Source organism: Protopterus annectens, chromosome 17.part0 (assembly GCF_019279795.1).
Source record: "Protopterus annectens isolate FY-2018-M chromosome 17.part0, PAN1.0, whole genome shotgun sequence".
Lineage (NCBI taxonomy): Eukaryota > Metazoa > Chordata > Ceratodontiformes > Protopteridae > Protopterus > Protopterus annectens.
In genome coordinates, this window is record NC_056751.1 from 637,157,263 (window position 1) to 637,172,205 (window position 14,943).

Here is a 14,943-nt window from a genome sequence, read left to right on the forward strand (position 1 = left end):
TTTTGCTACTTACAATGCTTCTTAGACCCATTTCAGTTGCACTGATAGACGATATTGCTGCACAACATTTCTTGCAGAATATGGGCGCATTTTCAGTAGATTGCACTGTATATGAAATGAAGAACAAGTTTAATTAGAAGTAATGTGACCTTAACCTTTCTTCACTTTATAGTCATGACATCAACATATGTTAGTTTAATACAACCCCAAATCTCTGCAACCTATAGTAGTTGTATATGTTATTTTTCATATATTATATTCAGAGGACTGTACTTTGTTATGTTTTGACTTCTAAAGATGGATGATAGGAGGTGGTTAGTATTTTTCTTTAAGTTCTAAGCTATGCATCTTGTTTGATGTTTTACTCCTGTATATTAATGCTATCCCTTTAACCTAATAGGCTGAGGTAAATGGAACTTCCTGAGCAATGATTCAACAGAGTATGAGGCTCTGTGGGTGAGCAGTTTTAAGGCAATTCTGTGCAAAAACTCTGCATTCTCTATGGTGACAACTAAATATTTACAAGACATACTGTTTTTCTCCATATGCATTGTAAAGAAAAATTTAAAAAAATAGTGTTTTTATATGGAAAAAGGAAGATAAATTTATCACCCAAAACATTTTATAAACATTCTTCCCTTTATTATAAAAGCATGTAATTTTTAATTTTCCTTAGAAAGATCAACTCTCATGGAGTCAAGAGCTCCTCTATTCCACTAAACAGGAAGGTAAGATGTCTAATAAAGTCCAACAAGGCCAATTACAAGGTCAGGATAGTCTCGCAGGCTAAGGACAATTACAAGCCTTCTTCAGCAATGTCTGGAACCTTAAAGGTAATACTCAGCAGTGTGCTGAACTGGTGGTAAATTGCCCAAGCTTCAGTGACCAGGGAGACAGAGCAAATCTAATGGCTGATAAATTTAGCTCTAACTTCACCCTCCACAGCCTTCTGTAAAATTCCTTCTTGCATATCCCCCCCCATTATCAACATGGGCGGGTCCTGGAGGTACTTTTTAAGGCCAAAGCACTTCTTCAGTGAGTCCCAAGAATATCCCTGGTTGCCTCCTAAATAGCTTTGTGATAATAGGAAGTACTGCCAGCCATGCAAGGAGAAGTGGGGCAGTGGATGTGTAACATATAACATCACAGCTAGCTGGAATTTTCTAAATAATTTTGTCATTCGTATATCAAACTGATTTGTACAGATGCTTATGCTGAAAATGTATTTGTGAGGTTTGCTTGTGTTAACATGTATCAACAGTGCTCCCTGCTGGAAGGAAAAGAAATGTACATGTATTATTGTAACTGAATTAAATGTATATGTTTTAACAGAGGAGTGGAAGAGAAGAGGTTAATCTCAAACTTTAAATAAAAATAAAATTTATTTATGATTTTTAAGCCAAAAAAATGTTATCACACAGTTTTATATAGCCAGAGATGCAATGTTTGTGCTAGAGAAGCAGTTGTTGTCCTGTAGTAAGTAGTGGTGGAATTTTTGTTTGTTTTATGGCTTCCAGATGCTTTAATAACACTTAGATAAAGGTCTAGTGCATATTGAAGCACATAGGTGCTAAACCCTGGCAGCTTCTAGTGATGGGGATAGTGAGGAAAACATAGTCAGATGATCAGATGTGCGTGATGTCATTCTGTAAGCCAGAAATAATATTTAGATATTAGTCGGAGATTGCTCACAGCATTCTGTACTCTATCTGACAACAAGGACCACTCACCCACATTATCTTGCCTTGCTCTATTCAGTAAGTAGGAACAGTAATTCTTTAGATTAGTCAGTGAGAATAGTTAAGCATTTTTTTCAGTAACTGAGTGACTCTTTCAAGCTGTGTTATTTTCAATATTTCCTGTGCTGAAACTCTGGGGTTTACTGTAAATAGATATTTAGTATTTTTTTGTTCTTTTATTATTTATTATTAAATATATTTAAACATATTGCGGTGGTGGTGCTGCGGTAGCATTGTCGCCTTACAGTAAGACGTTGTCCTGTTCGATTCTCAGCTAAAGCATCTTCTGTGTAGAGACATGCATAAATGGGCATACCTTCATTGAAGGTTGTGCATCAGGGCTGGCAACTTGGCACATAAAAATCTACTGCCAATCATTAGCGGACTGGAGTTCTGCTGTGGCAACCCCTAACCGGGAAAAACCAATAGACACAACAACATTAAATATATTTAAACGTTTCATTGTAGCTGGTCCTTTTTAGAAAATATTTAAGCTTTGAGAGTATTTACATATATTTATTTAGTGATAACTGTGGCCACTCCTGAAAGCCTTGCTGTTTGGTCAACATTACCATTTGTATTACTATTAATTTCACTCAGTATAATTGGATACCCTTTTATGAGACTTATAGTAACTGACTGGTGGCAGTGAATCTACCTTATAGTCTGGGCAAAGTTGGTAGAACGGGTAATCTGTGCCAGCCTTTCCCAGGTGTGTGTGTGTGTGTGTGTGTGTGTGTGTGTGTGTGTGTGTGTGTGTGTGTGTGTGTGTGTGTGTGTGTGTGTGTGTGTGTGTGTGCGCATGTGTTTGTGTGAAAATTAAATCTAAAAGAGTTTCTTTGTCAGTTACTTGGTCAGGGACATGAAGCACTGGTTTCACAGAGAGAGTGATGGAGGACTTGGCTTGGACACTCAGCTGAAGACTTAACTCTGAAGCTGTGCCAGTGGGGAGCCTTACTGGGGATCTAGGGAGAGACGGAGAGGGAAACCAAGACCCTGGGCTGAGTGCGTTCCCTGTGTGCTCTTAAGGGAAATTGTGCTTGATGCAGAAAGGTCTGCATCTGGAAATACTGAGTGTATTCCTTTGTATTCCAAGTGAACGTCCCTCTCCAATGTCAGTGGTGAGTATTCAGGCTCCTTGATTACTGGCCAAGACTGGGGGATGTCACAAGCCTAAAACATAACCTAGCAGGAAGACTTGAAGCACTCTTCAACTACAGCATCAAAACAGGTTGCATGCCAAGTGAATGGAGGGTCCCAACTCTCATCCTTCTTCATAAGAGTTGACCATCAACTGATCCTGGGAACTACAGACCCATCAGTCTGACAAGTCTAAAATGCAAAGCCATGGAATAAATTATCATGGAAATGATCAGCAAGTATATTCTCAACCTACACACATGGGACACATTCCAGTTTGGCTTTGTTAAGGGAAGGTCTTGCCCACTTAAACTGGTAGACTTCTTTGAGATTGTTAGCATGACTATGAATGAGGGAAAAATGGTGCATACTGCCTACCTTAAACTGGTCGAGGCATTCATTGCAATGTCATACTCAGATATTGTTGACAAACTCTCAAAACTAGGTATAAATCTCTACATAACTCACTGATTTGCCAGCTGGCTGAAAGATAGGATCCAAGAGGTCATGATTTTTGAGGTCACCTCCACCAAAATTGTGAAAGACATGGATTAAATCTCAGTGTAAGGAAATGCATTATAGTCCCCTTTGGGAAATCGTCCACCCAAACTAATTATTTCAATAATAAAACAACCTTAACAGTTGACCCAGTAGTTAGGGATCTGGGAACATATGTAGACAGTAACCTGGGCTTCAACCAACACATAGTTAAGATAGTAAAAAATCATTCTATGTAGCCCAAATCATAAGCAAGGGTTTGGCATCTATGTCCAAGGAAATTATAGTACCACTCCACTACCCTTATCAAACACATCATTGAGTATAATACCCCCCTTTGTCAAGTACCTAACCAGGCATATGCAAGATTAGGAACTTCCTCAAAAGTTCCTCATCCGGAGAATCAAGGGTCTGAATACTCTGTCCTATACAGATTGCCTTAGGCCCTATCTCTATACTCAGTCTTCTACAGGTTACTGAGGGTTGATCTATGCATAGCATATAAGACATCTCAGATACAGCTTTTCTGGATCTCTCATCCAGAAGACAAAGAGCACTAGAAACACTAGATCCAAGGGTCTAAACATTGTGTGCAACATAAATAAAACCTGCTGGAGAGACCAATGTGTATCTCAAAGGATCCCCACACTATGGAATAAGCTCCCATCTACACGAAGCAGAGTTTATTCCTGAACCTGTTCAAAAGAAACCTTAATCATTGGATGGGAAATTGCAAGTTCATCCCCCAGTCTGGTCCACATGTCTCTGATGGACAGAGGAGGACAATAAGTAAATTAATCAGTAACTAACATAACCCCCCCAACATAACCTTTAGCTAGCTCTTTGCTTATATACCCCACCACATAGACATCCAAGGAACTCTGGGACAAAACTGGATTGGGTTGCATGGCTAGGCTTGTAAAGACCCTGGTGGTCATTAGCATAATGTAAACCTATGAACCCAGAAATGCAACATGGGTTGATATTAGGTTGCCTGTACAAAAGAAACATCCACAGACTATATTTCAGTTTTGATATCAAAGGCAAGAGAAGAAATCGAAAGGTAAACTGCTAGAGATTTGTTTTCATACCATTAGGGCAAATGTTCACAAGAACTATGAAGTTAGGCTATTTAAAATAAAACAATACTGATAAGTGAATATCTTCAGAGATGCAACAAAATGAGAAACAGAAGGCTGCCTTTAAAGCTGTAAATAAGGGGGAGAAATTATGCATTTTAATATGAAAAGGTAATCACTGTAGGCCAAGACATGATGTCCTTAAAACAAATAATAAAACAGAAACAATCTGAAGTGGAAAGCGAAGCTGCAAGATTTGGAGGAAAATAAAGCAGCAATTAAATATGAGTTGTAGAAGCAGATTCACAAAAATCATTAACTAAAAAACATAATAAAAAGATGGGCTTAACAGATGGATGATATTGAAAATTGCTCAAGAGGGAACAATATCAGGATAATTGGAATACAACAGACAACGAGCAGCAAGATCAGTTTATAATGTAGCTTTTAAATAAGATTTGTGATACCAGGAAATTAAAAAAAACACTAATACAGAGAGTGCACGGACTAAGGTGACAGCAAGCAGCAGCATAAAAAAGACACAGGCATGTTTTCGTATGTTTCTATTCCTTTGCTGTGAAAAATGAAATAAGGCACAAAAAAGACAAAGTTATCCCATTTAGAGGGGTGTTCATACAGCTGGCAGAGATCACTCAGAAAGAAAGCTATACTACAGGTATTAAATGAAATAAGATTGAATGGAGCAGCTGCATGGTTGAAATACTCTGCAAATTTGGAAGTACACCAGGAAGAGGAATGGTTCAGGCTACACAATATGGAGGATGTTCAAAACTTTAAACAAAGGTATTGGACAGCTGCCAGACATAGACTGGAAGAGCAACATTAAACATAGGAAAGGTACTGTAGAGACACTAGGAAGATATGCAAAGTGAGATATTGAAGCCCCGCAGGGAAGAAGACTATTAGACCAGGAAGTAAAGAGGGTATTGTTTGCCGCTAAATGAGATTACCAGGAAATAAATCACAAAGATAATCTGAAGCAGATGAAAACAGAGACAAGATGGTGGATGGGAAACAAGAGGAAGAGATAAATCAAATGAACAGAAGAACAAGAAGCCTCTCTCAAGGGAGATTTAGGCAGAAAAGCTGAGAAAGAAGTAGAAGCAGAGACAGATGAAGAGCTTTAAGGAGATGGTAGAATGGCCTGTCAGACAAATAAGGGACTAAAGATGCTGAATAGAAGCTTTTGCAATGGATGTCAGAGATGAAGGACTGGACTACAAGAGGACTAAAAGTGACCACAGAAACAAATTAACATTTTGGAAACAAAATACATAAATTTAAGCAATAACAGAGTCGTTACGACTAGTTACATAGAAAAAACGTACACAGAAAAATGTTCTCTCTCTCTCTGTATATATATATATATATATATATATATATATATATATATATATATATATATATATATATACACACACATATATTCTAATGAACATGTAGAACATATACATTAGTTTCTGAAGTAAATCTGAGAGAGAAGACAAGACTTAGAAAGGAGAGAGATATAGTGTGTAGAAAGGAGGTAGATATAGTGCGTTTGTTGATATGTCTTCTTTTGAAACAGGAATATTTGGCTACGATGAAGAAGTGCTTTTCGAGTTGCAGTCTGTATTTAAAGCAAGTGTTGATTTCCTTTAAGTCAATAGGGAGAGCTTTCCAAATAAGTGGAAGGAACTGACACTGAAGGTTTTGTGACTACGAGCAGTGCAGAAAGGATGTATTAAATGAAACAGATCCTTACCTTGTGATGCACTCCCCAGGGTACTCAACATCAAAACTTTACAAACAATGGGATGAGCTGAATTGATTCCCAGGGCAATGATGGGTAATGCAGTCAAAGGGGACAAAGGGGCAAATGGGCAAAGGGGCTAGTTTCCATGGTAAGCAATATATTTTTCATACCTACTTGATGATGCACAATGAACTGCAATAAACATAAGATTAATGACTAGGTCTTAGGAAAATATGTAATAATTGTTGATGTAACTGGAGGGCTTGAAAAAGAATGTATGGGGGAAATACAGGAAAAGTAAACAGCAACTCAGAGACAAATGTTTCATAAAGAATAAGCGGAATCATAAACATGGAAAACAGGAAAAAATATGTAGGACTACCACACAAATGAAGCTGGTGCTACAGACTGGTGAGCAACAATGGGGAAGGGAGACCAATGAATGGGAATGCTGTAATATATAAAGATTATGACATCAGTACTTTGTTAGCATGCAATGTATTAGTTTTGGGACCATATTTCTCAGTTGGCCAGATTTTTGCCTCTTACTTTTGATCTGTTCCTCATAAAATTTGTGGTTTTCTGGCAGATCACTGAGGATTGAAGTATATAAATAATAACATACATTTGAGTTGCAAACTTCATATCCTTCAGAAAATACATGTTAATACAAATCCTATTATTCCTGCAACTTTCTAAGTTTACAAAAGCAATATTTAAAATCTGTTCCTGTTTTTTGGTCTTTTGCTCCCCAGCTTCCTTATTTTAGGCTTTGTGCAGATTTCTTGCACTAAGAAGTTGAAAGGTATGTGAGGGACATTGCAGGGGCGCAAAGAAAAGTCTGAAAAGGCCCATGCCTGGGACGTATCCATGCATATGTGAGAGCCAAACCACAGGGATCTAGAGGCTGGGAATGGTGGGGAGGTATCTAAGTGTAGGCAGCTACCAAAGAATGCAATGATCAGCTTGGAGTGTAGGCCCAGAGAAGGATCATGCCAGATGGCAACAACTGGGAAAGCAGTGAAGGGGAGGCAAAAACAACAAGGAAAATATAACTGGTATATTTATTTATAATTGTTTACTGGGATGTTGAACTGACCAATACTGATCAATTCCAGGCTCAGACTGGGTGGAATACAAAGCATTTCACAAACCAAAAATACAGAAATGTAAGCAATAACAGAGTAGTTAAGACGAGTTACTTAGAAAAGCTGTACATGTACATTCTAGTGAACAAGCATGAGGTAATGTACAATACAGACATTAGTTTCTAAGGTGAGTCTACCTTTAGGAAATCTGAGAGAGTAGAACAGACTGGGAAAGAAGATAGGTATATTGTCCGTTAGGTAATTTGTCCTGTGTTGAAGCAGGGACATTTGACTTTGGTGAAGAAGTGTTTTTTGAGTTCCATTCTGAATTTGGAGTAATTATTGATTTCCTTTAAATTGATGTGAAGAGCTTGCCAAAGAGTAGGTGTTTGACAGGAGAATGCATGTGCAGTTCTGCAGAGTTTGGTTCTAGGGGAAATGAGAGTTGGTGTGGCTTGTGAGTAATGTCAGGTTGTATGAGCCATTTTTTTCATGATAGGTGCAAGGGGGGTAAATGTCTGGAGCTGCAATGGTTTGTAGAGTTGGGATCCTAACAATAGGTTGTTAGATCTTTGTTTTATGGGTAGCCATTTGGCTTTTTCTATAGTGATACAGTGATACTCAGAGAGAGATCGCCCGGAGTATGGCAGTGTTTTTCTTGGAAGCAGAAGTGAAAATGGGAAGTCCATATTCAAGCTGAGAAAGTAGAACTCCATTGCTAATGGCTGCTCTGGCTTGTTGGGATAGAAATGGAAGTTTAGCTTGTAATCAAATCTAATCTTAGGTATTTAAAGATGGACACTGTTTTGGGGGAATGGTTGTGTAAATAAAAGATAGTTAAAGAATCAGGTGCTTGGTGAATTTTCTGTGGAGTTCCAAAAAGTATGATTTTGGTCTTTGAGAGTTTGAGAAGTTGTTAAATTACATGTAACATTGGAGGTTCATCAAATCCCACAGAGAATGGTGGGAAACATTGTTCTATTACAAGAAACTAAACTGGAAATCAGAATTAGGGAGAAGATACTGTATTAAGACTACCGAAAGGAAAAAACTGACAGCAAGGTAGGGGGTGGGGGGGGATGAGAGGGGATTAGCAATACTATTTCATACAGGGCTTATGACAACAACATAGAAAGTCATACAAAGTGGGATATGTTGTTGGATTATCTGCAGGGAAGGCTGGAAGTTGCACACTGGACAATAGGAAACATATGCACCAAACAGCGATGAATAAGGATTCTACGAGAATGTTTTTGCTCACTGGGCAGAGACAAGAAGAGATGAAATAGAGATAATAGGAGGGACTACAGTGTCACCATAGATGCAGACAAAGACAGCTTGTATGAAAGGAGGGGCAATAACAGAAATATAAGACAACAACTAGCCCAAGGAATGAAAGAGGAAGGGTGGCTGGACATATGGAGAGAAAGGTACCTAAATGAGAGAAGATAAACCTTCACAAGAAACATTTTGCTCCAGGGCAAGCAAGTTAAGAAAACATAACTAAAATAAAGAAAAATATCCAAATACAGCAGAGACATATATCAGATCATACAGTAGTGAGACTTAAGGTAAGAGTGCCAGAACAGAAAACATTGGGAAATGTGTGGATGTGGGCTAGCTGTAAATGGAAGGAGACTTTGGACAAGGAAACACTTTAAGGACTAATAAAGGAGTCAATACAGGACAATATGAAAGAGAATGGGATGAAGGTCACTGTCAGGAACAACTGATTCAACACAGAAGGAAAGCAGCAACAATGATTGAGGAGCTGGAGAGAAAGCTAGATGTGGCACAGAAGGAAGCTGAGAGAAATTAAAGTAGATGAGAAGCAGTATGGATCAGAGAAAAACAATAACAATAGAACTGGAGAGGAACATTTTTATGGAGTAAGAAATTCACCAATGGACTGGAGGGACTACAGGTGAATAGTGGGGGAGACATAAGGGAAACACCTAACCAAGAAAGACAGGAAGATGTAGACAAGTACCCAGGGCTCTCTGTTGGGAAAAGTGCGAGAAAAACAATAGTGAAAAACCTAGAAAAAGTTGTGAAGAAAAATAAGGGATACTCTCCAGAGAGGGGGAGAGAAATCTTATATACAATGACTATGATACTACCAATAATCCTCTATCTACTCCATAATGTTCAAATAGACCCAGGAGACAAAAGGAAACAGCAACTGGAAAAAATGACATAGAGGACTTGGTCAGTAAAGGTAAAGACTGAGCAGGGCAGAATGAGAAAGAATAGAAAAAAGAGGGCTGTACTGACATCATTCACTGGACAGAAACAGACGAGAAGGAAGTTAAGCTAAACAGAGTACAGCAGAGAGTGGCATGGAGAAGATTACTAAAGGAAATGAATGAAACAGCACTAAAAGAACTGATGCATGAAATGGGGTGAAGGGAACCCCAAAAGACTATGTCAAACAGAAGGGTAGGGGCAAGGATGGCGAAGAAAAAATAAGACAGCTCAAGGCAAACTGGAATTGTTCAAGAGAAAGATTTGATATACAGATGAACGGTTTAAAACAATAGAGGTATTAATGCAAAATTATGGAAGACCAGTGAATCAGTGGTGAAACTAATTTATATTCATGGAGACTTCGAAAAAGAATACAGAGAGGGCAACCAGGGGAAAGAAACAGGCAGGAAAGAAGAGAAAAAGAAGACAAAATGGCACTCTTGGTGAAATGTATGAGGTTAGTGAAGTAAATGAAACAGAACTATGAAGTGTTACGAGAAAGAGAGCACAAGACTGAAGAACAGAGAATGAGAAACAACTGGGAGAAAGGCAGTGTGGCAAATGAAGAAAATAAACAGAGTGGGACATTAACTCCTGAGAATATTGCACAGATGGTATATAATCCTCATGAAATTGGTAAAAGAAGGCAAGAAGGAGAACAGTAGGTGCAGGAGGTATCAGGAGGAAGAGGCAGGGATGATGTACATGCTCATGTACTGTGGGTGGACACAAAAAGTCTGGAAATAGACACAGATGATTTAAGGAGACATACTTCAAAAGGAAACAGAGCATACTTGGGAAGTCTGTGTAAGGGGTATAAAGAAAGAGGAAAGCATCTGGAAAGAAAAAGAAACAAAAATTATCAGACTGCAGAACACTGAAATTAAACCTATTGCCACTCTAAATTGGAAGGGGATAAAAACACCACTGAAAAAAGAATTGCACAAGAGGTTCCTAGACATGGGTAGAAGATGGCAGAATCTGATGAGAATAAGGAAAGGGGGATGAATATTCAATGTAAGGAAATATTAAAATAATACAGTAGTAAAAATCATACCAGGCGGAAGGATAAAGTGAACTTAAAAGGGAACCAAGGGGGATGGGAATAAGAGAATAAGGATATGGTAGGCAATGAAGCAGCCAACCACAATGAGATATGGTACCCCATGCAAGAATACTGCACATGAATGTAACATACTCTATAGAGTCAATGTAAACATCAGTTTTGGGCTGTGTCAGATGGAAAAGATAAGATGGACTGTAGTTAAGGATATAAATGAAAAAGAGACGGCCACTGGTGGTGATAAAGTGCACCATACATGAGAATGGCACTGCAGAGGTGATATGGAAATGTTTTTGTGCAATAAAGCTTGCCTATAAAAATGCCCAGAAGCAAACCGTATTGCAACATCATGGGCCAATGAGATCCCAGGAGGAGAAGAAGCAGGAGCAGATGTAGCAAAATGCATTTAAAGAAGATATGCCAAGGGGTAACGTTCTGTTACTTCCTGTAGCAGACTTAACTGAAAGTCCAGTTAGAATTGCACAGCAAGGGAAACTGTGCAGAAACAGAGAGCAAAGAGGGTGGTTTCAGTCCAGAAGAAGATTATCTAAGGGATTAATTTAATAGAAATAGATTGATATATTAAGACAGATGAAAGAAACTGATTGCAAAAAGTAAGACGCAACCTGATAGAGGGCTGGTAAAACAGATGTTCACAGTAATTAGAACTATGAAGAGAAATACATTTGATATAGCAGAAATAAATAGGACATACTACTATGAAGCTAAATTAATAAAAGATAAGGTGTTACTGCCAAAATATAGAGGAATAATTGGAAGGAAGGGAACAAGCAGAATGCCACCACAGAAACATAGAATTGAGAAAACTATAAAGTAACCGAGACAATAAGTATCACTGTTTGAAGAATACAGAACACTGAACATATCGTCAAAAATTCTTAGAAATAAATATGTGGTAAAAACAACATAAAATATTAAAATAGACTTGGATTTATCATACACTATTTTCAATAATAAACTAAAATATCAACACAAGCAGAAAAGCTTAGAAGGTATGCAGACAAATACAAAAGAAAAGTACAAACCAAGCAATTCGTTGATGGCCCAAAATGGTCTTATAGACAACTGGGAAATGAAATTAAAACAATAGAAACCTCACCAGCAAACAAGAAATAGGTACAGTTTGGAGAAGCATTTATAAAGATTCTCTTCTGCATAATGAAGATGCTGAATGGATATAAGATTTAAACAAAATGGTTCATAAGCCATAATACAGAGGATATGAAATGTAGGAAGCAACAGCCAGAGAAACTGAGACCTAGGAAAACCTCCTAACTGGATCTATATGCAGTACCTATCTACTGGTTAAAGGTATTAACATGTTTACACCAAGATTTTACCCTGGGTAAATATTACTTATATGCATATTCTGAGCAGATACCAAATTAGCTAACAAGAGGAAAAAATATACTCCACCTTAAGAGTGAACTTGCAGGTCATATAAGAAGTATAGACCAACGGTATATATATATATATATATATATATATATATATATATATATATATATATATATATATATATATATATGAAAAGTCTACTTTGTTTCATTGAATCTCATTTCACTGAATTTCATTTCACCCTGACCACTTCCCTGAAAACCTAAATTATTGAAAACTCATTTCACTGAATCTCATTTCACTGAACTGCAGTTAGTATATATATATATATATATATATATATATATATATATATATATATATATGGCATCATGTAGAGTACTGTAAGGCAAGTAAAAGGTATACGCCCTTTTTCCCACTGTTGTGTGATCCTGGAGATAGTATATATAGTTGGGGAGGTGGGAGGCATACCCCCACATTGGAGGTGTACCCCCCATTTAGTTTGAGAATATATTGTCTTCTGGAGAGAGCTAGTCATTGGTGTTGTAACTATACATTTCTATTGTTTAAAATGTATTGTTCTGAAGTTTTTGATAAAATACAATATAAAACAAACAACAGTAAAATTGCTTTATACTTATTACATGGTATATAAAAAATAAAGTACACCAAGATTATATATCCTTTTCTCTGAAGGAGGTAGGAGCCTCCTCAAAAATGACTGCATATATAGGTCTGCAATTGTGGGACTGAATACATATTTGCTTACCTCATCTTATCCAAACATACTGAAAGTTATAAAGTACGAAGATAAGAAGTCTAAAATGACATCTTTGCTTAGTCTAGCAGAAGCATTTTGGAAAGGAGTAGGAATGGAAATGAAACCAGAAGTAGACAAGAATCTGACAACAACAGAAAGTGCCAAAATGTAAAAAAGAAAGAGTATATTAGAAAAGAACTGGAAGAAAAAGAAAGAAAATTGGAAAGGTACAAAAATAGTGCTAAGTATATTGGACACCTAGAATGACCACACGTTGAGCAAGATCTGATGCAGGAATGGTTAAGGAGAGGTGAACTTAAACAAAAAAATGGAAGGTTAATAATGGTGTCCCAAGATCTTGGGCTATGTAGCAAACTGATTTACCAAGTCTGCAGAAAAGGTGGGAGAGATAGACAAATGGAGGTTCTGTAAAATAGAACTTGAAGCAGTTGCATAGCTTATTGCTGGTTATAATACACTGTAAAACAAAAAAAAAAGAGTTGTTCAGCTTGTTTCTGTCATCCAAAAATTTTTATTGCCAAATTTTTGGATACAAAGTTAAAATCTGGAATTTCAGCCATTCAACAAATTTGTAAAGATACTTGGCATTTTTTAAAAAAATGTTAAGTGAAGCTCCTTTTTCTAAAGATATCATTTTTGTTACCATAGATGTTCGCAACTTGTTTTCAGTGATACCCCATGAGAAAGGAATTCTGTGGTTAGAGGAACAACTGTTTAAAGACACCCATTTAAGTTCTGGGGACGTCAATGTTATGTCATCACTTATGGATCTGTTTTGAAAAATAACTTTTTGTTTTTTGAGGCCCAGTTTTTTAGGCAAACTACAGGGGTGGCAATGGGGACAGCTTGTGCCTCCCTGTTTGCCAACTTTATTATGGCCCAATGGGAAGATGAATACGTTTTGGATGGCCCCTTTAAAAGTTGTTGGTCAATATATACCAGATTTTTGGACGACATTTTTTTGTTGTGGACAGGCTCACTTGAACAATTAAATGAATTTTTAGTTTATATCAACAATACTGAAGATTTATTGAAATTTTCTCATTTGTGTGATTATAAGGAGATCACCTTTTTGGATTTACACATTATTAAAGATCTTGAAAATAATAAATTTGTTTCTAACATCTTTCGTAAATCTAGCTTCTCCAACACATATTTACATTTTAATAGTGGACATCTTGTACATCAAAAGAAGGCCGTAGTAAAAGGCCATATGTCAGGTTAGCAAGAATGGTTTCAGAAGACCCTCAATTTTATATAGAGTGTGACAAGGTTAGTAAGATGTTCTTGGCTAGGGGGTATCCGAGTGAATTTTTGTTTAATATATATCAAGAGGTAGTTCAAAAAAGGCAAAGTGTTTTTATGCACCAATTTTAAGGGGCAATTTTACATTTAATAATGACAATGGAACATCCCATTGGGATAATCAGGCATTTATTTGTACCTATAGCCTTGACTCTTCATAAATAGTGCACATCATTAACCAGTACTGGTGGATAATTTCATCAGATCCTGATGTTCAATCAATACTAGGTACTAGACCAAAAATCACTTAAAGAAAGTATGTTACCTTTAAACAACTTTTAGAAGGGCGGTACAATAGTAAAGGTAAAGGGTCCTGTAAAATTGGATCTTATAAATGTGGTGCATACAGACAGTGTCCACAAATAGCTAATATTGATACTGTAGTGGTAAACCATCAGAAACTTAGAGTTAGTCAATATTATAATTGTAATACTTCTTATGTGGTTTACATTGCATTGTGTAGAAAATGCCCTTGTTTTTATGTGGGCAAAACCTCTAGAAGGTTAAGAGACCATATGTATGAACACCACATAGATATTAAAAAGGCTATAACTACTAATGCGTTATATATACATTTTAATAAATATTGTGACCATGAGTTTATATTTTTTTACAGTGGATTCCATTAAGCTGGATATACAGGGGAGGGTTATTGAGGAGCATTTAAACTATAAAGAACTATTTTGGCAGGTTACATTGAATGCAACAACCTATACAGGTTTAAATGAAACCTGTTCCCTAGCCCCTTTATTAAAACTTAAAAACCATACTGCTTAAAAATCTTATTGTTTTAGAATTTTATTGCATGAAAAATATTTGATGAGTTTTGCATATTTATTTATTTTTATTGATGCCATATATCAAAGGGTTTTAACTATGCAAAATTAG

At 36.8% G+C, this 14,943-nt stretch overlaps 1 protein-coding gene across 1 annotated transcript in view; it reads right to left on the reverse strand.

The window, feature by feature from the left end:
* Positions 1–14,943, reverse strand: part of LOC122791721 (circularly permutated Ras protein 1-like) — a gene marked incomplete in the record, with an annotated part of 735,169 nt that overhangs the window by 427,722 nt on the left and 292,504 nt on the right. Inside the window, 1 exon segment of the mRNA XM_044059620.1 lies at positions 14–105. Within this exon segment, the coding sequence (XP_043915555.1) occupies positions 14–105 (92 nt within the window).